The sequence below is a fragment of the Andrena cerasifolii genome, chromosome 3, assembly GCF_050908995.1.
Source record: "Andrena cerasifolii isolate SP2316 chromosome 3, iyAndCera1_principal, whole genome shotgun sequence".
In the NCBI taxonomy this organism is placed as follows: domain Eukaryota; kingdom Metazoa; phylum Arthropoda; class Insecta; order Hymenoptera; family Andrenidae; genus Andrena; species Andrena cerasifolii.
The window spans coordinates 4,167,866-4,192,607 of NC_135120.1; the positions used below are offsets into that span (position 1 = coordinate 4,167,866).

Consider the following 24,742-nt stretch of genomic DNA (forward strand, 5'->3'; position numbering starts at 1 on the left):
CTTGCAACACTAGACTAAATTTGAGTTTGGAAGGCGGCGGGCGGATGATGTCACAGGGGTGGGGAAAATTAAAGGAGTGGGGGGCATAGCGCGAACAGATACCGAAGCGATATGGAAGCGATACCGAAGCGATATTGAACCGATAGCGACGTGTAGAGGGAGAACTGCGAGTGAAGTGCAACTGCGGGGCGTGACACCGACCGTCGGTAAGGAGGAAGGATGGGTGGGTGGAGTAATTAAACAATTTTTAATTTTCAAAATTTTAATGTACGCGAAAAACAGAACCTCGGGCGATGGGGATCGAACTCAAGACCTCTGCATTACTAGCCAGTCGCTTTACCAATTCCCTCAACCCCGGCTTTCTGTTGCTAGTCTTTTCCCAACGCTACATATACGGAAACTAACGGTGCCCTACATATGTGCCACTCACACGCCATAGGCTGTTCCCAAGTGCCAACGCCTACATTAATAATTTTTTGTTTATCATTTATTTGCTACGTCACTCTATCGTAAAACTTTAACAAAATTTGAAGACTTAGAAAACTTCATATTCCCCATCCATCTAGGTACTATATATATATATATATATATATATATATATATATATAGTACCTAATATGCCAAACCGAGCTATTAGCGTAGAAATATGTACATCAGAATAGGTCTGGGTTAGGTCTGTGTTATACATATATAGTTACGAAGCTATGCGTAGACCAATACGAAATGAAGCTATCGAGAAAGAATCAATGTTCTGACCAATAAAACTGATTTTTTCGGACCTAACCCAGACCTATTCTGATGTACATATTTCTACGATAATAGCTCGGTTTGGCCTACACGTCAGGAGCTTGACACTGTCCCCATCACTTCTGGCTCCCTTTTGTTCTCCGAAGACGGCGGGAGCGAGTCAGAAAACGTTGAGAAAAGGAGCACCGAGGTAGGCAAGCGGTATGGTGGGAGAATACCCTCACGAAACTCACCGGCCAATACATCTGATCCCGACCTTAGACAAAGGCCCGTGGGCGCGTGGTGATAGCGGTCGCTGACGCACAGGCCTTTTAGACTGGGCGCAATGGGCACAAGAGAATACAAAAATGTCGTTGAACGTTGCGTTCCGCAATGGTCGCGAGCAGTGAAAACATTACAAATGCGCCGCAGCGTACTCATCAGCTGTTGTGATGAGTTAGTGTGCACAATTTCAAATCGCGCGGCGCGGCGCATTGCTTGCAGACGCGACTTTTGTTGCGTGATATAGATACTGCTTTCAACAACCGCGTATTAATCGGTGCCGTGCTAACTTCAAATTACATCGAGCCTCGCAAATTTCTTCAGGATGCGGAGAGCATTGTGATGGAGCATGTGCAAAGCGCTTTGGAGTCACTGCTCTGTATCCAGCCGAAAGAAACGCTGATCTCCAAAGTTCATATCCACATTGTGCATCTGTGTTAAATCTCCAGTATGTAAACGTTTACAGTTTCCAGGAGGTGGAGAAGATGGAAAAAGGACCAACAATGTTTTCGCTGCCTCTCAGCAGCCACAAGAGAAATCGGCCTGCCCTATATACCAGACTATGGAGGCAGTAATGTGGGATACTGCGTGGATCAAGAACTTGTCCCGGCTCGTGAGCGCGCTCTTGAGCAAACACAATGGAACAAAAAATCATCTGTGACCGGTACGTATGAACACACTAAATATTAAAATAGCTTATGGAAAAATATTAAATAAAAATTTGGTTTTGCAGGTGCATGCACTACTTAAGTTCCACCGAGAAGTTGGTGGCCCACGCAATTGTTTGCCGAGAGATGGACGACTGCACCATCCTGCTGCCCAGCGAGGACAACAAATGGCTCAGTTTCGACAACCACAACACGAAGGAGCGAGTCCCATTCATAGTGTACGCTGATCTCGAGTGTATCGTGGAGTGCGCGATCATTGCCATCTAATAAACGAGTGCGCGATCATTGCCATCTAACCGGATGTTTTAGAAATCCCGTACATTCGGAGTGCAATTTAAATTATAAAAATTCGTTTTGCATTCCCATAGTTTTCTATAATTTATCCAGTTACAATTCACATTTTATTATCGATAAAATAGGTAATGCATTGAAGGTGCCATTGACGTATTGCCCATAAATAAAGAAAAATATATTTCACTAGCGTCCCCCATCTCGGCTTCGTCCGAGATATTAGCGTGACTAATTAATGTTTATTAGAATTAATATCTTTTAAGGAAATTAAGTGTTTTGAAAATAGCTTGATTTCTTCGTAATATTTTGGAGAAGATAACATTCTTGGTATAATGATTTTCTGACATTAGGATGCATTGTTGTTGCGCATCACCTGCCGGAGCAATGATGGCAAATATTATCCATCGCTCCTATTTGAACTTCTCCTAAGTTAACATACCTAGTTAATTCCTGGATCATAATTCAATGCAAAACTTCCGGTAACATTCACTCTTATAAGTCCAGGATTTACCAGTGTATCTTAATATATAAAGCAAAAAGTGTTTGTGTGTTTGTCTGTCGCCTAAAAACATTCGAACGGTAAACTCAGGGGTCATGAAATTTATCCCAGTTCATTATACCTACCTACTCAAGATGAACGTGGCTATTTTCACAAAAAGATAAATAAGTAAAAAACAATTTTTTTTTTATAAAATCAGAATTTAAATTTCGGGTGAAGCTGAGTTGCAAAGCTAGTATTGCATACGTCGAGCAGGAGTGGATGATCTTGATAAATTTGATCGCACCCGGGGCATAGTAACATCCACACGGGGTACACATAAAACTGCAACAGCAATTTGTAACCATACGATCATTCTAACATATATGTCCGCGGTAATCCACTTCTGTAGCGAGAAAGCGCGCGTAAAGCTTTGCCATCTGGTGGTGACATCGCGGTACTGCTGCGGGCGAGGTATCGCACGGGCCGAATATGTGCATGCCCGCGCGAAGTAGACTGTCGTATACACGGGGCACGTGGTCTGCAAAACAGCCGTTTACACATAAATTACATGTTAATAACGCGTTTCTGAGACATGTTATATAGCCTATGTCCATTCTAGAGTATGCAGAAATAACGTGTTAAAATTTGAGGAAGATCGGTTCAATAGGTCTTGAGTTTTGCGCCAACGTAAAAATCTCTCTTTATATAATAGTATAAAGACAAATTAAAAATTATACGATCCGAATTTGAAAAATTATTCCCTAACGATTGTGATTTATTGGCGTGACACCGTGTCTTTCCATCTGAATACCTTGATTGCGCAAACAAGCTGCAGGACCCGTGCTTACCACCGCGCGAGTCATTTTACAGTTCGTTAACGGGTGAGACTGTATCCGAGAGCGATTACGTGCACGCTGAGATCGTATGGCAGCGTTTTAACATTACAACCAAGAGCGAATACAGCAACTTGTATTTAAACACATATGTCTTGTTATTGTCCGATATTTTTTAAAATTTCCGTGAAAGGTGAATTAAGAGTTTTATATGGGATGCTGTGCTGAAAGACACCAACATTACGTTCGAATTACTCACCGACGATCAAATAGTCATGTTAATCGAACGCAGTATAGGCGGCGATTTAAGTCAGTGTTCCGGCAGGTATGCAGAGGCTAATTACAAGTATATGCAGTCTTACGATTCATCGAAACCATCATCGTACTTAATGTACTTTGATGTAAACAATTTGTATGGATGGGCAATGAGTCAACCTTTGCCACACGTCGAAAATATTGATATATCTTCAATCGCTGTCGATTCGTCCACGGGGTACATTCTCCACGTAGATCTGGATTATTCGAAAAGTTTGCACAATGCTCACGCCGACTTACCGTTCTGCCCGACGCGTTCCAAACCACCCGGCAAAAGACGGAACAAGCTGCTCGCGATATATTACGATAAACAGCGTTACCCACTATCGCAACCTGCAGCAGTGCACGCGTCACGGTCTTTGTGATACAAAGATATACCGCATACTCCACTTCACTCAATCCCCCTGACTCCTCGATTACATTGAACTTAATACACGGTTTAGAACAAGCGCGACAAACGACTTCGAAAAAAAATTGTACAAATTGATCTAGAACGAGGTATTTGGTAAAACTCTGTAAAATGAACGAAATTGCGTAGATGTAAAACTTGCACTGTCACATAAAAATTCAGAACAATAGCTCAAGATACAATAAAGCAGCAAGCCAAATCACAAATTAATTTGACGAACCGTTTTGTCAAAAAAATCACAAAAATTACCTATTTTTCGGGCCAACAAGACTCAATCCTCCCTTAACCCTTTGACTACAAAAGGCAATTATTTATTTTTTAACCCCTAAGAATGGTATCGCATCTCTGGGTACCGTTTTGATCCGTAGTCAGTGGACAACCAATCGCAGCGACTGATATGCGAATATGGCGCCATCTGTATTGATGGTTCTCTCCGAGAGTGCGCCGCAGTTTTTGTTGCTTATTGAGAAATTGATTTTTTTTTAAAGACAGCCGAATTTCAAGAAGAGAATTAATATTTTTTCACCTACTATCGATGAATATCAAAAAGTATATTGTGATGTCCCACTATTTTTCGCGCGGTATAAATTAGAGTCTTCCCCACAAATTACTCCACAACTCCGCCAAAACCCTTAAAACCCAACTCATACCCAGACCTAACCGAGACCCCTTTTACCCAACCATCGGGCCATCTAGAAGATATACCTTAGCGGTCCCCATCTCGAGATGGTCAAGTATGAAATCCCCTTCCCCTTTTCGCCCCACGAGGCACCATCTCCCTCACATTTAAATCTAAACGAGTCCCTCGTCCCAAAAACCCTCTTAAATCAAGACCACGTCTCATCCCTTCTCTACGACCCACCAAGTCAACGCCACTCTCACCCCTTTCCAATCAAAACACGCAAAGTCCATCCAATGGGTTGAGTACCTCCTTTTCGAAAGCCCCAAATAAAAACCCCGGGAGTCCTATTGTAACGCATATTTCGCGCATGAGTCATTAATATGTTTCAATTATATAACGCATATTTCGTGCATGAGTCATGATGCTTACCGCGCATACCCATCATACCTAAACACCGTATAAATACAAGGACCCCAGAGGCCGTAGCCCCCTTCTACGGAAACTCTCCTACAGAAGTAGTTCGAATTAACCAAATATCGAACCCTAACCCATTCAGTGATTATTCATACTAAATTCAGTGCTAATCCTCTCAAAGGAATTATTAATCTTTGACATCAACAGTTATTATTATTACCTGTAGTACCAGTGTATATTATCGCCATTTATATTATATTTCATTGCTTACGCTTTTCAGGACGTGACAATTTTGTCAACATTAACATCGGATGTTACTGTCTAGTGGCAAATCATTTACCGTCGAATGGAGCGCACCACCAAGATGAGTTCACAGATGTTGTAAGCAATAACTTATATGAACAAGATGAATCAGATAGCGATTAAAATTAAGAATTGTTGTATAAGTTTGTACATATCTATACTACCTATATGTTTGTAATAATATTTTCTATCAAGTACCTATTATACGGACATAATCAGGTAATATTAATTTTTATCGAAAACACCTGTATTTTTAATGACACACAAAATCAGGCAAAACATAATCATAAAAGGTAGAAAGAACATTGAAAAGTATATATACGCACAGGAAAAAGTAATAACAAAAATAATTTTGCATAGCTAGAATCTCATTATAACCACGACTGTGTTATATAAAAATGTGACGGAAAAATACGAGTTCTAATACGGTTGGCGTTAAATTGAAGGACGTGAACCGCACCGATGGTTATGAAAGTGGTTCAAGTAAAAAATGTGAAAAAATTGAATTTATCTTATTTTGTACTACATCGATTACACAGACACAGGAGTCTAAATATCGCGAAACAAAAAAAAACGTATGCAGACCACTTTTATAATTATCGGTTTAACTGATGTTATATCTGTTCAGAACCCAAGAACTATCGTGTAACGTCCCACGGGGACTCGAACCCGGTAAAACCGTCCGTCGGTAAAACAGAACTGTACTACATTACCGTAAATACTTTTATATATAATTTATGATTTAAGCGAATATTAATGAAACAAATGATATATTAACATTAGAAACAATTAATCAACAGACGCGGTCGCGTCTGGAAGCTAATTCCCCCTTCCCCTCTACCCATAGGCACACTGAGCGACCATGTCTCTATACACGAAAGATAGCGGAATTGACAGGTCGTCGGAGCTATTTTAGCCTTATTATCTTATTTTATGACATACCGCCGGTGTTTTTACATGATTAAGCGAATCATTTTTTAAAAGATATAAGATTTATTCTGAATTAATAGTTATAAAAATGATACTTTTAGGATTACGAGTTATGACGTCACGTTTTCCTCCTCCACTTGACGCCAGTAGGTGCCGCCTCGAAAGCATAATTTATAAATGTCACTTGGCTGTCATTCAACCATAACCTGCTAGTTGTTAACATTTTTTAAATGCCACGATGGTAAAAAAGATCTCGTGCGATAGCGGCGGGAGGTTCATAGGAGGCAAATTTTTGCAAAAGATTCAACAAGACGCATCTGAATTTTCTTTAGCATTATGCAATAATTTACAAGGGCTCTAAAAAATAGTTCAATTTGAAATGACAACATCTGTACACTGCAGAAAATGTTCTCATAGAGAAACAACCACTACCAGCCATTATATTCTTCCCTTGACAGTTAAAGAATTGTGTTTAAAGTCAAAGAAAGGTACACCTTTACAAGATTATGTTAATATTGCTTTACCGATTGGTTGGAAATCGAGTTCGCAAAAACTGTGCAAACAATGTTCTGAGCAAATATTTACTAAAATTGAAATTACTACTCCGCCAATAATTATTATAATGCAATTGTTGTTGTTCTCTTATGATGAAAATGGCAACATTATTAAAGAAATTAATTGTAAAATTACCGCTGCTCCACAACCAATATCAATATGTAATAAAAAATATAAATTACTAAGTGCCGTATTTCATAATGGTCCTCATCCCCAGAACGGTTCATATTCATGCATGATACGTGATGGTAGATCAGCATGGAAATGTATTGGCAACGACAAAATTAATCAAACGAAATGGCCCAAAAACGCCAAAAATGTGTATATTCTTTTTTTGCAACGGCAAAATTAGCTTTAAAATAGTTTTCAGTACAATTTGTAGCATTTCATTTAAAAATTTGTTTTCAAAAATGCCAACAATGAAAAGACCATTTTGTGCCCCTTGCCAACCGTATGCCCTAGGCAGTTGCCTAATTTTTCAGAGTAAAAGTCATAAATAATTGTGACCGTCTCTGGTTGCGAGACGGTTACCGGTGGGATGGAGAAAGGATTAGATTGCCGAATCAGTCGGTATGGCCAGGTTTGGCGAATGATCAAGAGCGGGTTAGCAAAATAACAATTGTTTATTGGTCAGAGTCGTACAGGTGCGCGGTGCGCGTCCGGTCGCGATAGCAGTTACGACGAGTCTCGTGCAGTGACTCCGTAGGGCTAGGCGCAACGGTGCGTTTTCTCGCGGCGGCAGCGATTTCGACGAGCTCGGGGAGTAGGATGCGGAGTTTGTGGCACGTTCTACTCAGGAGGGCCAATGAGGCACATCCTTGCGGGAATCGTGTAATAGAATTCCAGAGTGCAGTAGAGTTCTGGCCTAATGCGCGCGTAGACACCTCTCTGACGTAGGTGGGACGCAAGATTGCTCTCGGCCTATTTCGGCTAGAGGCTGGTAATGGCAAAGTACGGCGCTGGCCGACACTGACATACGTCGGGAGTTCCAAAAATTGAGCGACTGGATTTGCTGCCTGAAGCGGTACAGCTATCATGCACCAGTGCTCCTGATTTCGCTCGCCGCGGCCTTTATATTGTGAGGCCGTGCATCTTCGCCCGCGAGAACTGTCGCAGAGCCGCGGCCACCCAGCGGCCGCGGCGCGAACTGCGTCTATTGTCTCGGCGCCGTAAGCTCGGGCGGCGCGTGACGTGACTTCGTCACATAACCTCAGATAAATGCAAAAGGGCGCAAAAAAGACTTGAGCCGGTCCTGCGTCAAGCTTTCGCGGAAGCCGTTTTCGTATTTACGATGAGTGCTCACAGATCATCGCGCACACCCGTCGCGCACGCAAAGGGCGGAGTGTCAGGCATCAGAAAGACGGAGCGAGACAAAACACGTCGCACAGTGGGACGGATCGATACTTAAGTAGGCATTCACTGCATTTTTTTTAAACATTTCATCATTTACTGATTACTAGCTTTAGATTACAGAACGTAGATACGGATTTTATAAAAAAAAATTTTTATTTTTTGTGAAAATAGACACATTCATCTGGTTTAGCCAGGCAGAATGAGTTGGGGTACATTTCGTGACCCCAGAGTTTACCGCTGGAAAGTTGTTAGGCGATACACAAACACACAAATATATAAACTTTCTGCTTTATTACAGATTATTTTATACTTAAGATAATCTAAAATTACAGGTAATATATTGTACAATAAATACAAAAATCATTTACAACTCTGATAAGAAACTTAGCAAAGATAATGTTTCTGGCCACATTTGTTTTTTCCGTTCTGTTCTTATCAATAGGATTCTTGATGTTGAAATATATGGATCGAAGCTTACTTATAAATTATTTAAAACATCTTGATTTGTCATTTTTCGGATGCTTTTTCTTGCGTGTAATTCCCCAAAACTCGATTCCAATCACTCTCTGATTACATGCATGATTTATTCTTATCTATCTAGCTTTTCATTCACACTTTTGCACGTTTCACACCTCTGCGTGCTTCACTTCCAACATATGTATATTACTTATTATTATTATATTTTAACATTACTCAATTAGAGTATTTTGAAGTTAAAAACATTCATTTTGCACCATTATCATCGAAAATAAAAAATTGAAACAAAATAGTATATTTTTCCTGACTTACACCTGCTTTTGTGCAAAAAATACCAATTTTTCAAAGGGTTGGATGCGGACGGATATAAATAATTGAATCTGCCCAGAATTACGAGGTATGCTTGAATTTACTAACAAATACGAACAATTCTTTTAATTTAGAAAATTACGAAAATGGTAACAAAAAATCTTAGTTTGGCAATAGAATATAAGTATTTATATTTTTCATTACAAGAAAAAGACTAACTAAAACTATTTAGTAAATATGTAAAATGCTGATCATTTTCTAGAAATAGAAATCTACAAATTTTGTTAGAATATTTAACAGAGGAAGTCCAGAAAGCCCGAAATAAAGATTTCAAAAACTACTGCAAATTATACGCAAAAAGTGCAGCCGGAACATGACAAATCAAGATGTTCTAAATAATTTATTAATAAGCCCTGATCCATATACATATATATGGAAATCAACATCAACAAGAGCCCCATTGTTAAAAAGAGCGACGAGAAAAAAAATGATTATTGTATTTATTATACAATATATTGCCTGTAATTTTAGATTATAATCAATAAATGATGAAATATGCAAAAAATGAAGTGAATGCCTACTTAAGTGTCGATCCATCCCACTGTTCGTCATCTGTCTCGTACCGTCCTCGCTCGCTTTCAGTGCCTCGCACTTGCTCTCGTTCTATCTCGCTCTCGCCTTCGCCGGACGAAAGTGAAACAGAAGTGGTGGGGCTAGCGAAAAGTCCGCATCATGTACGTCAAACCGAGCCCTCAGCGAGTAAGTATTGTACTAGGCAGTCGTTCCTGGCTAAAATGCAGCATTTCTGTTTCAATTAATTACAAAGAGACAAATTGAAACAGAGACTTGTTCTATAACATGAAGTTTATTAACATCATAAGCTTTAAAAAACTTGTTTAGTCAAAAATATGCATTATATATGACGCTACAGATGGATCATTAAAGATTAGAGTTTCTAATCACTCTCAAGCCCCAAAAGATGAGGTCGTAGTTTTTTTCATAAAGAACAAGAGTTCTCATTAACTTTAATTTAGGTGTGATCCGAAACTACAAAATTTGTGAAGATGCTCGAATTTGTTTTGAATCGATTGGATCCTTCGTTTTTAAGCTATCACTGCAAAACAGAAGAAACTTTTTTTAAAAAGCCTCTTTAATGATCCATCTGTAGCGTCATATATAATGCATATTTTTTACTAAACGAACAAGTTTTTTTAAAGCTTATGATGTTAATAAATTTCATGCCAAAGAACAAGCCTTAGTTTCAATTTGTTTCTTTGTAATTAATTGAAACACAAATGCTTCATTTTAGACAGGAACAACTGCCTAGTACCCTTAAACCATGTTCACGAAATATTGTAGAAATGTTTACGAAAAAAAAACGACTAACCATGTGAAGTTGACCGCTAATCGAAGGCACGCGGTCATAATTGAATGAGCTGTCCGTAAATCCCAAGGTGCTTTTGTATTTCCATATTTCACCCGCGGGTCGCAATACACGATGCGTTTTAAGTGTTTATAGTTTATATTATAATACATATTAAACATATCGCGAAGATTCTCCATAGAGACATCTATTTAAAGTAGGTATTGCTTGTGAGTGGGAGGATCTCCGGCGGGTTCCGACCGTTATCTGTGCGATAGCGAGAGGTCCTGGTGGGCAATGCCCTCCTTTTGCGAGCAGATAATGTCACAGAAGAACGACGCAAAGCGGGATCGGGACAGGGTAGGTGATCCCGCCCGCCGCGGTCGAAGCCGGAGGAACCGGGGCGTGCGCAGAGCAAGTCCATGACCGCCCCCCCCCTCCCGGGACTAACAGCATCTAGTCCCCAAGACAGGGACTACCGTGTGGAGAGGGGGCGCATCCTCATCCCTCACGCGATGGCAATCGTTGGGGCCACGAGCGGCCCGGGTGAAAACTTGGTCCGTCACTTAACGTGCCCCGGTGTGGAGCGGCACTGTGTTGCGACCAGGGTTGCCGGGAACGACTATGCAGCAGCGAAGCGAGAGCAAACGCGTAGTGGAAGGGGAACACCTACTATTGCGAGCTGGATAGTAGCCCTACTACTCACAAGCTGAAATGTCACAGGGGCAAGGGGAATCATCCACTCGCTTCAACCTATCCCCTCCAACACAGTTCGTCGCGTGACGATGAACGCGAACGAAACCAATCGCGACAATCCGCGGATATGGGCAGCCACTAAGAAACTAAGGTCGAAGCCAGATATATTGGCCGGCGAATTCGTTTTCACGAGCAGCGATCGAGGAGAAATCAACCAGCACCTGACGATCGTGGATTTGTCAGTTAGAGTTGCGTGGCCCCCGGAGGGTATGGTGGGGTAACGTGAACGCTGCTCGGCTCCGCCTGTAACGTAGCTGTATGGCTGTTGTTTATTCTTAACGTAATAGTTGTGTGCGTTACGAAGCTATGCGTAGACCAATACGAGATAAAGCTATCGAGAAAGAATCAATGCTCTGACCAATAAAGCTCCTGAATTTTTTTGGAGTTAACGCACACTTATTCTGCTGTGTGTATTTCTACGCTGACAGCTCGGTTTGGCCTACACGCCAGAAGCGTAGCTCTATCCCCACCACTTCTGGTTTACACTTGTTCTGCGAAGGCGAGAGCGAGATGGAAAGAGAGCGAGTTAGAAAGCGTTGAGAAAAAGAGCACCGTGGCAGGCAAACTGTGTGGTGGGAGAATACACCTCACGAAACTCACCGGCCGATATATCTGGCTTCGACCTTAAAAGTAAGATTTCTTATTGGGGATTGGGAGGAGCGAGTGCACGATTATCCTTGCCCCTGTGGCATTTCAGCTTGTGGGTAGTTGGACTACTTTCTAGCTCGAAATAGTACTGCAGTGGCGGTAAATGTGTGCGTAAGCCGTCATGATTGGAAACAATGGGAAACAAATCGACGCCAGCGCCAAGCCAAGCCAATTGTCGCCGAGAAATAGGTTGTGACACTGGTTAGCCGTGACGTCACTTGGCTTGACGCTGGCGTCGGTTCGTTTTCCATCATCGCGTTTCACGCACTGCTGTACATATACCGCCACTGCTGTAGGTGTTCCCCGTCCACTACACGTATGCTCCCACTCCGCTGCTGCAAAGTCAATCCCGGCAAACCTGGTTACGACGCGCAGGAGAGTGTACTCGGCGACAGGGGGGTTGGAGTAGTATTCTCTTTACAGCTTCCTGCTGCCCCTTCTAAGCGGTCGTGGGGTTTTAGTGGATCAGAATCCCACACTACACCGGCGCCTCTCGGGAGGGCCGAACGAGCGCCCTCCCGAGGAGACACTGCAGTGTCTTTTGAAAATTTACCCTTGTAAAAATTGGATCACCGGCGGCAGCACTCGAGTATATTAGTCGAGTACATCTGAACATTAATTTTCTAGTAATCATCGTACAGAGAAGGGGAAGCTATAGTGGAAATCATTGATAGAATTGGTAATATCTTTCCTAAACTTTTTAAGATAGTTCTACATTTGTAAGATAAGAACTTATTTATACCGTGCCAGTCTCAGAATATTCTTTGGAAATATTGAGCCTTCATAATTGTAACTACAAAAAATTCAACTCTGTACGCATGAATAGCTCCAGAAGAAGAAATTTGTTTACAGAAGATACTACAGTGAAAATCGCTGAGAACCAACGGCATTGATTAGATTTATCTCCGTAAATCTTCAGAATCGGCTGTTTGTTTATATTTTTTTTACGATTCGGTAATTTGAGTTGTTCAAAATAATATATACTTATATTGAATACGAGCCTTAAATCAAATATCTATCCTTATTAAGTGATAATTGATATTATTGGTTCGAATTTTCGAGTAGTATTAGAATTTTCGAGTAACTCGAAATCGATAGAGTAGCTCGAAAGATTGAAGTTATTCATTTGAAATGAAGTAGCGTGTATGCAAGTAAACCGTTCGAACATACAAACCACTCAAATCATTCGAAAAGATCTAATTTTATCATGCTTATTCGAATATTCTAGCTATTTGAAGTATTACTTGGATAATCGAGTACCTACTCGGCTCGGTTCGAAAAAAACGAGTTTTACTCGGTTTGAATTACAAGTATTTGGCACGGTGTAATAGACAGGTGTTCCGACTCTGCACCCCGGGATTTTATGTGCTGATTTCTGTGTGGTTCCTCCATGTACGCATACATTTATGCGATTGTAGTAGTAGAGCTTTCAGTCGTATTATGCGCATAAAGTCAGGCATTTCTTCTTGACCGCTAATCTAGCGGCGGCCAGAAGAACTAGGACGAAAATGTCACACATTCTGAACAGGAGTCGGAACACCTGTCTATTACACCGTGAGTATTTGGTAGCTCTAATGTTTATTACTTCGATTTGTTGTTTATACAGACCAATTTTCAGCGAAAAATATTATATCGTTACAAAAATATACATGAAAACGATAGTCTCATTAGCTATACTGGTACCACCTATGATATCTCAGAAATTTCGCTCACGTCATAATATTCAGCCATGGATCAAAATTTGTACAGATCATAGTTTTTCGTTATTAATTTTTTTTATGCGTAAAATTAGCCCATTTTCGCATGTTTTTGTTCAAACGTGCATCAAACATCGCCATTTTTCTGTATTTGCCTTCTTAAAGGCTGATACGATAGCGATTGATATTACTTATAAGAATATCTTCGGCTCTTTTCTTTCGGACAACCTTACGTGGAGTTTTACTGTCTACCGTTTACGCCTCTTTTATTGCAGTAGTGCACTGAGGCACACCTAAAATTCGATCAAACCATTATAGGAAAATGAAAAAAAAGTTTTCATATCCTTAAAGAACGAATAAATAAAGATCATAATTTTTTTACTGCAAGTGGTATATATTTTTTTAAAAAAATCCCAAAGCTCACAAATTTGGTAGCGATTTAAGGGAAATGTCTCCTTAAAATATCAAACAATTTTTGTCTTGAATATTTGTTTCTATCTCATTTTGTTTTTGCGGAATTTGGCAAATCAGTATTTCCACCCTTAAATTCGAGCGCAATTTTTTCTCCCTAAATATGCACTTATAAAAAGAGGCATTTTTATCATATTACTAGCCCCTTTGAATAATATATGTATGTCTGACCGCAAACATTTTTTACACCGTTAGATAGATATCATGGTAACATTTTGAATTTCAATCTTACGTCATTGTGTGTATACTTATATGTTTGTACTTACATATACATGTGCACATTGAATTCTAAAAATTATACTATACATATAATAATAATCTATATACTGATATACTAACCTGGATGGAGTGAAAACCAACAGCCGGTCCTTTTCTAACTCTCTCAGAATTTCCTGGTCAGCAATCGGATTATCAATTTTAGATGCTTCTTTCCTCCATTTCGGTACAAATACCGTAATTTCATTATGCCCTCTTGCTGTAAACCAATCTACACAAATTTTGATTCCCCTGCAAGAAAAAACCTGTTTGTTTCCATGACTCATCGCTACATTACTTCCATCGATTACGATAGGTCTGAGACTAGTGGAGCATCTACTATCATTTGTCAGTAAATCAGTATTTAAAATACTATCTGATTCTTCTGAGGTATCGATTGATCTTTGTGAACTGGCGCCGAGTTTTATCAACTCAGCTAAAAGCTCGTTTTGTCCTGGATCTGGGCCCAATTTTTGTAATGCTGTTTGGACTAAACGTTCACTATAACCAAGTTTGAGTCCAAATTCTACTCGGGCTGTGTAACCTAAAAAATAAAAGGTTTGTTTCCGGAAATTATAAACATTCTGTTGATATTATACAAAAATATTATTAAAAAAGTTTTCTGCATGTTGTATAATACATATATTGAATGGTACGAAAGTATAAAATATTGATGTTTAGCATAACTATTTATATATGTAGATAAGGAAAAAAAAGATTTGGTAATCCGCTAAAATTAAAGATGTACACTTCTAAATCTATTTGTCCATCTACGAGCGAATAAATACTAACCGCATCAGACTGATTACTATGTACGTAGACTGTGGACATTTACCTATACAAATGCATATGTTTATAGAAATGGATTAAAGAAGTGGGACTTTGACAGAAATGTGTTTCATCATTAGAGGCATCAGTTTTTAAGATGGACGATGGGGGTGGATTGGAGGACGCCAGGGTACATAATCAGGGATGAAGTTAAGAGGAGCAAGCTGAGAACGAAGGCGGCGAAAAGAGAGTGGCGCTTCGAGGAGAGGCTAAGGGAAGGAAAAGGAGGGGAGTTGGCCAGGGTTTGCTGGAAGGAAGTAGTGAGAAGAGCGGAGGGGAGAGGGAGAGTGAGACCACTCTTTATATCGCTATATCTTTGCTGAAAAGCAATATAGCTAAAATTTCGAAAATAGCTGAAAGTAGAGATTCTCTTTCAAACAATAGTTTCAAGATATCGATACTACTATTTTTGCTGGAGTTATGACCAGTTGAACTTGCCCTACTCCCCCGGCTCCCAGAGACGAGTCCCCAACCAACGCGAGTAGTGTACAACATAATTCGATGTTAAAGTTATTCGTCCGTGTCATTCGCGTATGTGCGTGCTGTTTTTGACTCTATACGAAGATCATTGTTTCTGGTTCAGTGATGAACGGAACCATACCTTGTTGTTTGGGAATGCATTAGTTCCCAAAGCCAACACACTCGCTCTCACCACAGCACCTCGCGGACGCATGATAGAGACGCTGATCAACGATCGATCTGCCAATCAGCGACGCAGATCGACGATCAATCCACCAATCATCGACTCTCGGTGAGCCAATCAGCGCGTCGCGTCGTTCAGCTTCGAGATGGTTCGAGAAGACGCGAAAACGGATGCGTCTTCCATCTTGATTTCTCAAGTGTCGCGTGTCGAACCACATTTTCTCACATTGTCAACGCTCTTATCGCATCTTGCTTCTACTCATGTAAGAAAATCTCAAACAGTCTCTTTCTCACGCTCAAGCACTCATCTGCTCAAGCATATTCAATTGCTCATTGCCGCGAATGATACACACGTGGTGGTGCATGTGCATTGTCTCACGTGATCGTGCATTAATATAATCGCGAAGCACATGAGTTCACTGTACATTCTCAACCGCTCACTGCTCATTGTATTTGTGCTTTCTTAATAAATCGACTCGTCTCAGTTTAAGTGCTGTGTCTAGTATACCTTCTCACCGTCGATCATAACCACACTTGCATCCAGTGCGCTCAACGACTAAATTCTCAAACGTTACTAATTTGCAGTACTAAAATGCAGAAATCACAACATGCCATTAGATGTTAATTCTTAATCTACTCCTCTGCTCCCTTTCCTCTTCTCGCTCTGCCTTTCTCTCTCCGCTCGCTCACCTCCGCCGCCTCCCTTTCTCTTACCCTACGCTTAAACTAGTCTTAACTAGTCTAAACTAGTCTAACCCTTTCGCCTCTTAATTCTGCGTTTTCGTCCTTGCTTCAGCTCACACCCTCCGCCTTCGACTTCCATTTCTACTCTTTCATTCCATTCCTTCTTTCGTTCCTTCCTTCCTTCAATCCTCCCTCCTTCCCTCACCCTTTCCCCCGTTCCTTCTTCTCCCTCGCTTCTCTTTGCCTCTAACCTCTTCATACATTCCTCTCCCTTACCTCTTCCGTCCAAGATTTCCCTTATCTTTTCCCCGATCTCCCTTTCATCTCCTTCTTCCCCCGTGCATCGTTCCAACACATGCTCCCACGTCTCTTCTTCATCTCCGCACACCCTGCATCTCCTCTACTCCTCCTCCTCCCAATACCTTCCCCCCCTCATCTCCCCAGCCTGAACCTTGCTAACCTCCCGTACCTCGCTTCGCCCCATCCTGCCGTCAGATATTTTGGCGTCTCCCTTATAGTTCGGGAGCCAGTGAACACTTTTAACCTTATGCTGAAAGTCAAGGAACGGGCGGTCTGGCAGTTGAGACCGGGGACAGGGCCGGAGGGCACGCTCTCGAACATGTCAAGTTTGAGAGCATCCCCGACTCATCGCGACATAGTTGAATTTTCACCCATTAATAAACAACTTAATACAAAGTAAGAAAATCGCAGTCTGGCAGCGCTCCGCGGGGACCTTAGTCGTCTGGCAGACATCCAAACATGTTAAAAAAAATCGATTCATAGCGACAAAGCTGAAATTTTGTTGAATAATTGTTTATGTTGTAAAACCAATGGAAAAAAATAGTCTGGCAGCCTATAAGCGGTGATAACACCTTGCCAGATGTTTACAAATGAATCGAGCGTGTAGTCAAATCTCTCACTGCGACATTGAATTTAATATTAACTTTTATAAAAGATCAACGTTTAATATGAAGTATGAAGTGGATGAGTAGGTACTTTACAATTTTATTATACTATAACGATAAACAAAATTATTAATAAACTATGATACAATACTTCACAATCTGAACTCTCGCAATCGGAATTGTCTAATTCTGTTTCACCGTCTTCAGTGGCAGAATAGCTTTCTGAATTCTGGTGCATTTCACTCATCAAGCCATTAGTATCTGCAAGGTCTTCCTGGTCAGTTTCAATCAAAGCTTCGCTCACGAAAGTTGGCAGTTGGTCACCTTCAAACCAAGTAAACTGATACTTGCTGTCAACTTCTTCTCAACCGTGATCGATTGGAGATAAATCAGTAGGAACTTTTGAATGGGCGTTTTTCCAAATACTCGTAATACGTATACGAAGCCCTTAACATCTGTTGTTGCAATTCAGGTTTACATGGCGGTATAGTCGACGCATCGAAGTTTGGAGTTTTTATTTTAAATATTTCGCTGGTATCTTGAGAGCCATACGTTTTTGAAAACATGACAAACCTTGCTTCATTTACGGAGTTTATTTTTTTCCAAATATAAACGACAGACAAACTCCTCTATGATAGAAAAAACTTCTGCCGAATCACAATTATTATTAATTCCAAGACGTTGTGTCAATAACGTAGCCACGAAAAGGTAGTGTAACAGGAAATGAACAAAAAGTGATGGTAGTTGGTTATTGTGATAAAAATCCATAATTCAGTAACAGCCAACACTGTTGCTGATAACGAATTAGTCTGTTTAAAACCCCCCAAGAAATATTTAGGTACGGAAATTTTGAGAATTATCGCCGGAAATAAGCCATAGCCTGCGTTAAATTTAAAAATTAATTACCATCAATAAAGTAACTAAAACTCAGCCTTGTCGGAAATTGACCTGCAGCTTGAAAACCTGTGTCACTGGGTCACTGAACCAATCCTGGTCATCGATGGAGGAGCCCAGTGCACAGCTCGTCACAGGTATACGACACTACCCAAAGTTAAGGGTTGCAATGTCAGGTGCGTCCACGATAATGTACCGAATATTCACTTCACTGCGCGGCTACTATCACTGATCACTTAATTTATTTTTCATGGAACGGTGTTGTTCCTACGTTTTAAAAATTGGTGACCCCGAAAGTGACCGATTGTTGTCAATTTAAGAACTGCTCCACGTGATCGCCGCCATTGTTGATGCATGCTTCAGTGCGGAGAATCAGTTGCCTTTGGATGCCCTGTAATGTTTGCGGCGTTATGTTCGCCACCGCTGCGTGAATCAGCGCAACTGCTTCTTCAGGGGTACCCACCGGCTGACGATACACCTCATTCTGAAATGATTGTTGTACAACAAATACAAAACGTAAGTAAAAGAAGAATGCCTACAACAATAATAAGTAAAGAGTAACAGCAATAATCAGAATACCTTCAGGTAGCCCCAGAAAAAAAACCCTTGCGGATACATATCCGGTGACCGTGTGGGCCACGCTACGTGGGCCTCCTCTTCATGACCACGGCCGATCCATCTGTCCTGAAAGGTTTCACCTAAATAAGCGCGGACATTCAAGGCGTAATGTGGCACAGCTCCGTCATGCTGGTGGTAGTACATGTTCTGTCGGATCTCATATGGAATATCGTCCATAAGATATGGCAGAACATGTTCTAAAAAATCTTTATACGCTGGGCCGTCCAACCCAACGATAAAGTCGCCACAAATGCCGGCCCATAGGTTGATTTACCGGAAACATTCTAAAATAGAGGAATTTAATCGATTCAATTTAATGAAAAGTAATAAAAATAATTAATTCTCTAATGATCACAGCTGCCACTCTTCTATGTTATTATTTCGAAGAAACATCATCTCACATTTTTTTTAATACAAATGTATAATTATGTGCATATTACTTACCGAAAATGTTTCTTGAATAATGATTTAGAATATCCCGGAATAATACGTTCTGCATAACCCGTTAACTTTTCCACTAATACCATCTCTCCACGTGTTTTTTTTCTTTATAATGAAGAAAGTGTATAGTATTTCAAAATCCAAATTACGAGTTAATAAACTGTTTTCACTTTCACTTTCCTCAGACGATCACTGCTACTGCTAATTTCAGTATCACTGTTACTTAATAGTATTGAGGATATAACCAATGTTTCTTTCTCCATTGTAGCATCCATTTTGATTTCGCATGAAACGCAGGAAAAAGCGTTCCGTTTTCAAGAACGCATGAACCGCAGAAATGAAACGGAACGATATGAATGTGCGCAGCGACTGCGTTGCGATCTATGCACTCACTGCGTGAATCGGAACGCACCCAAGCTATCCGTTACGACTTCTCTCCTCTCGATCGACTGGCTCGACCCCCTCGTCTATATTGAGACGTTGTGCTTCGTCCATTTAATTCAGAGCTCTCCAAGGTCGCGTACGCATACACTCGGGGTTCTCCCACTCTTGTTCGCATTGTCAGGGGTACAGTATTGTCTCGTTACGGGCTCGGTTTGATGGACACAATACGGACTTTTCGCTATCTCCACCACTTCTGTCTCAATCTTTTCCGGCGTAGGCGAGAGCGAGATGGAACGACAGCGAGCGAGAGGCACTGAAAGCGAACGAGGACGGTACGAGACAGACTGCGCGTTGATGTTTTATCTCACTGCGTCTTTCTGACGCCTGACACTCCGTCCTTTGCGTGCGCGACGAGCATGCGCGATGGTCGCAAACGCTTACCGTCAGTGTGAAAACCGCTTCGCAAAATCTTGACGCAGGCCCGGCTCACGGTAAGCGCTTGCGACCATCGCGCACGATCGCCGCGCACGCAGTGTTTCATCTCGCCCCTCCCCCCCTTCGGCCAGAAAGAAGCGAAAAACGAACACTCGGAATTAGGGCTCCGTTCACGATACGGGCACAACACCGGTCCCGTCCAGCAAGCCGCTAACGAGACAATACTGTACCGCGCGACGCTAAAGAGGCGACCATGACAGACGAGCGTCTCCGTCGTCGAGCGAGCTCGGACACCCCATACCACGTGTATATTAGTGACACAAGGTGACACACGCCATCACAGCTAAAGATTGGAAGGGGAAGCAGGCGCGTTGGGGCACCCTACGCTGGAGTGCCTTGATTTAATTCTTAGGTTCATAACCATACCGCCGCGCTTGGGCGGCAGTTGAAAATCACTTCTCCACAAACGTAGTTAAGCGACCATACTACTACAAAAAACTGCATTTCCTGGTTAAATTCTTGATCCTATAGTAATAACGCATAAGACTTTTGTATTTCTTTCATCAAGGTCTATGCACCATCTACGATAAGATCTAAGTCAATCCGACGACTTCAAAATTGTATGTTTCACATAATTGAAGTGGCCATTCCCAGCTAATATTCTAGAATTTGGGCCTCAACATTTTCTGCCCGGTTTCGCTGAAAAACCGCTCGTCCCGATCGTGGCCTTCTCTCATTAGCAGCTATTTTCCATATCAGCGCATTAAAACTTTCATTATTATTTGGCGTGTAATTTTCTGCGCATCTAACACATCTTTTAAAAAGTTCATTATTACTTAATTCCTGATAGGTGGTTTGTATAGTATTCATTAACGGTGCCTAAAGCTGGCTTGTTATTGTATCAGACGGATTGTCCTACAGCTTTCTCGGCGATGCGTCTGTACTTCCAATATGATTTTCTACCATAAAGCGATTGCTTGTGGTATGTTTTCTTCCCTTTCGATCTACACTTCGGTGTTCTATGTTGCAAAATCAATGTAGCTGTGCCAAAAAAACTAGCTAATACGCTAATGTGACTCCTACGAATGCTTTAGCTCTACAGAATATTGTAGGTACGACTAGAAAGACCTATGTGTGAAAAATATTTTCAGATATTAGCCGAAGCACAGCCATCAAATAAACTCAATCCCAGTACGCACAGTATTGTCTTAAGGGGTAGAAAAATAAGAGCACAGGTCAACAAGTCGACAACTACATCAATGCTCGACGCGTAAGGATTCACTTTAGACTCTATAACTTTGTTATTATAGCAATTTTTCATTAGGACCTTTTATCTATTATTTCATTGTTTCACACTATCATTTTATGAAGAAAAAAATGTCAAGTTTATCAAGGTTCAATGATGGCGTAATCCCTTAAGATAGGCTGATAGGAAGATAGTGGAGGCAGGTAGAAACTCGCAAAAAATGTAAGAAAGTATAGAAAAATAAAAGTTTAGACACAGCTGAAAGAGAAATGCAGTAAAATAGCAAGGACGTGTTGGCAGGGCCGTAGCTGTCACAGAAGCATAAATCCCTTATTTATGAAACAATTTTTATATACAAAATTATTTAGTATAAATAGATAATTTTACTCTATGTGTTCAGAACATTTTGTACCTGGACTATCAGTAGGCGGACTTCCCTGAATTGTAACATACTCAGCGAATTCAGCGGACAAGGTATCTGAGATGGTTCTAGACACGCCTGAATGGCCTGAAGTTGATTCCTGTAATATTAAGCCAAAACATTGATTATTATAAATAACAACCACACCAATAACTCTGAAAAATAAGGAGATGGTAATTATGCAGAACAGGTGTTTCCTCACTGATTTTGACGACCTTGAAATATGTTGTCGGAGACATGCATTCTGAACAACTTTTTCCTATACATGTTACCGCCGCTCGACCTTCGTTTTCGAGATACACGCAAACATAGTTTCGATATTACATACCTATTGTATTTCTAAAGTTTGGGATAGAGAGGTTAGACAGTAAATAAAAACAATAATTACAACTTATTTCAATCTTTAGAATGCTTCAGTATATGCATGTCGCGAGATATCAGTATAGGTTTTGAGTAAGATTAGTTGGCGGGGGGGGGGGGGGGGGGGGCGTAAAGCATGGTAAGTACTCTCGAAAGCATTCTTTTCCTAGCAAAAAATTATGTTTTAGTTCAAAGCTTAGTTCAAACTTAACTGGTTCTAAAACATAATTTTTTGCTAGGAAGAGAGTGCTTTCGAGAGCACTTGTTTGTGTGGGGACTCCCGTCAACACCCCAACTCACATTGGTTCGCTACCTTTCTTTACGCGCCCCCCGCACTAATCTAGCCCCAAACTAATACCGATATCTCGTGACATATACTGAAGCATTCTAGAATATTTGTAACCTTGTAACGTTTTTACGCGTGGCGTAACGCGCGTCACAGGAATTCGGGATTGGTTCGAGTGGCGTGCAATAAAGAATCAGAATTCCAGAACAAGAATTAATCTTAAGACTGCAGTTTCACTGGGCGTTGAGGTGTGTGCGTGCGCTTACACAAGCTAAGTTAAGCGTGTACCTATACGCGTGTGGTAAACAAACCGTATATTATAACTTTCGTCCTGGAATCGGCCCGAAGGAAGTTTTTGCGGGTATAGTTGCCTCCAGTAGACATCTGTGCAGGGTGGTCTGGTGCATTTAAACGCTAATAAGCACCGCACGTTGAAATAATAATGAATTTATGAATCGTGTACTGAGGGCAGCCCGAAAAATGATAGAATGAGGCTTCAAGGCTTCTCCGTCAGAGCCGTTGATGGATTATTGGAGCACGCAGCACCAGCATTGGTTCAAATCCAAGCTAACCGATAAATTTAGGACAGACATAGTTGCCGATACGTATGGAGAGTCGTATCGCGCTGTTGCCGCATATCCCATATTACTATTTTGTCGTCAGGGAGGCTTGAATGAATACAGCGAAGCGGCTGAAGATTACAGAGATGGGCAATGATAATATCTGGATGAAATAAAAGATACTATATGTTTATCCGTTATTCGAAGCTTCCAATAACACGATTTATCTGTATTCCAAACACCGCGGATAAATAAATTTATTGGAAGTGAATTCATTTGACGGCGAAAGATATTTTTTTTTATTCGAAGAACGTTTATGCGAACCGTCGAATAAGGTTTTTATCTTCATCCGTAGTTTATTCGACTTTTATTCGAAGGCTTCGAAATTTCGAATAACTTTTCGCAGCGTGCTCATCCGAACTGGCGCGATCTTTCTTCGAGCTGAGGACTTAGGCTGTTCGGCGACGACTGCTGATCTCGGTTCCAGCCTCGGCTGGAAAGGCGTACAGTGTTCCTTGCAGTGGATTATGTATTAATAAAATGTAAAACGTAAGGTTTTCAGTAACATATTGCTGAAATTTTCCAGATTAAAATGAGTTCAAACACGGTATAAATCGCATTATTTCTAAAACTGTACTAGATAATTAAATATAAATGCGTAACATTTCTAATATAATAATGCTAAAAATAATCCGATTTATACCGTGTTTAAATTCAGTTTCATCTGTAAAATCTCAGCAGTATGACACTGAAACGTTCATGCCTCTACGATAGAAAATGTGAAATTTTTACATTCTATTACAACAAACAAAATAAACAATGATATCATTATATTTTTTCACAAGTAAATATAAATATTGCACAGAATGAGCGAAGATAATAAGAATTGCAAAGTTTAGACGGGGTTTCATCCAGAGATGGGCATTATAAATTATTTAAATAAACTATTAAATTAAAGAGACTTTATCTTTATTTGTAGTCGATTAAAAATAACTGAGTTATTTTTATTTGAAATTAGTTTATTCGACGGGAATTCATCCGGGACATTGTATCGCTCACCTGCCTAACCTGCCGCATGGATTTGCTCGGCGATGTATATATCACCGAATTTATGCAGAAGCTGAATTTCTTTATATTTCATTGTCAATGTGAAAGTGATTCTGCCGATTAAATTGACAGAAAATAATTTAAATCGGACTACTGTGAACGAAACGGGCTTTTAATTATGCAAATAAATTTTATGTGTAATATCGTTAATAATTATAGTTCAACATATTATGTCAGTTTTGGTATCTTTCTATATTTCCTTCCTACACTCCCGGACCTCTCTATCTTTCGTTATTACTACGTTCAGCCAGGCTCTGACACTAGACGCAGCTCTCGTGCTGTATTCCTTCCAGACTTCTCGATAGAAAGAGAGAACTCTGTGGCAACAGCGCGGCAGAGACAGAGAGAACAGAAGATGTGGCAACTATGCGTCAAAAGTTCGTCTACACAGAGTACCTGGAGATGTCACCTATGTACAAGTTCTTTGTATCGACCGCAGTAGTTTCGTTAGGGTCCGTCTGTTTAGAAGGGAAGCTTTGATCTATTCGGACCATAACAAAAATAAGACGGCAGCCTTAATAGTGTTTATTCAGGAAAACACTTCTAAATCATACATGCAAACATAAATTAACGCTTTATAATACTAAAGAAATTAGAGTATTCAGGGTGTGACTCTCAGTCGGTATAAAAGAATATAGTTGATTGTCTTGATCGTTTGATCGATCGATTTGGAGTAACGTAACTTAAATAACTAATAGCGACGTCTTAGTCGATTGAAAGGAATTAGCTTATGGATAGTGACTCTTTTGATCGATGTAGTAGGAGAATAGAAT

The 24,742-nt window shown here is 40.6% G+C and overlaps 1 protein-coding gene across 2 annotated transcripts in view; it reads right to left on the bottom strand.

Moving 5' to 3' along the window:
- The window catches only part of Regnase-1 (zinc finger CCCH-type containing protein regnase 1), a 213,932-nt gene that overhangs the window by 63,055 nt on the left and 126,135 nt on the right, over positions 1-24,742 (bottom strand). For both annotated transcript variants that reach the window (XM_076808545.1, XM_076808544.1), the window contains 2 exons: positions 21,648-21,756; positions 14,243-14,702 (listed from right to left, as the gene is read on the bottom strand). In XM_076808545.1, the coding sequence (XP_076664660.1) occupies positions 14,243-14,702; positions 21,648-21,756 (569 nt within the window). The remainder of the gene's footprint in view (positions 1-14,242; positions 14,703-21,647; positions 21,757-24,742) is intronic.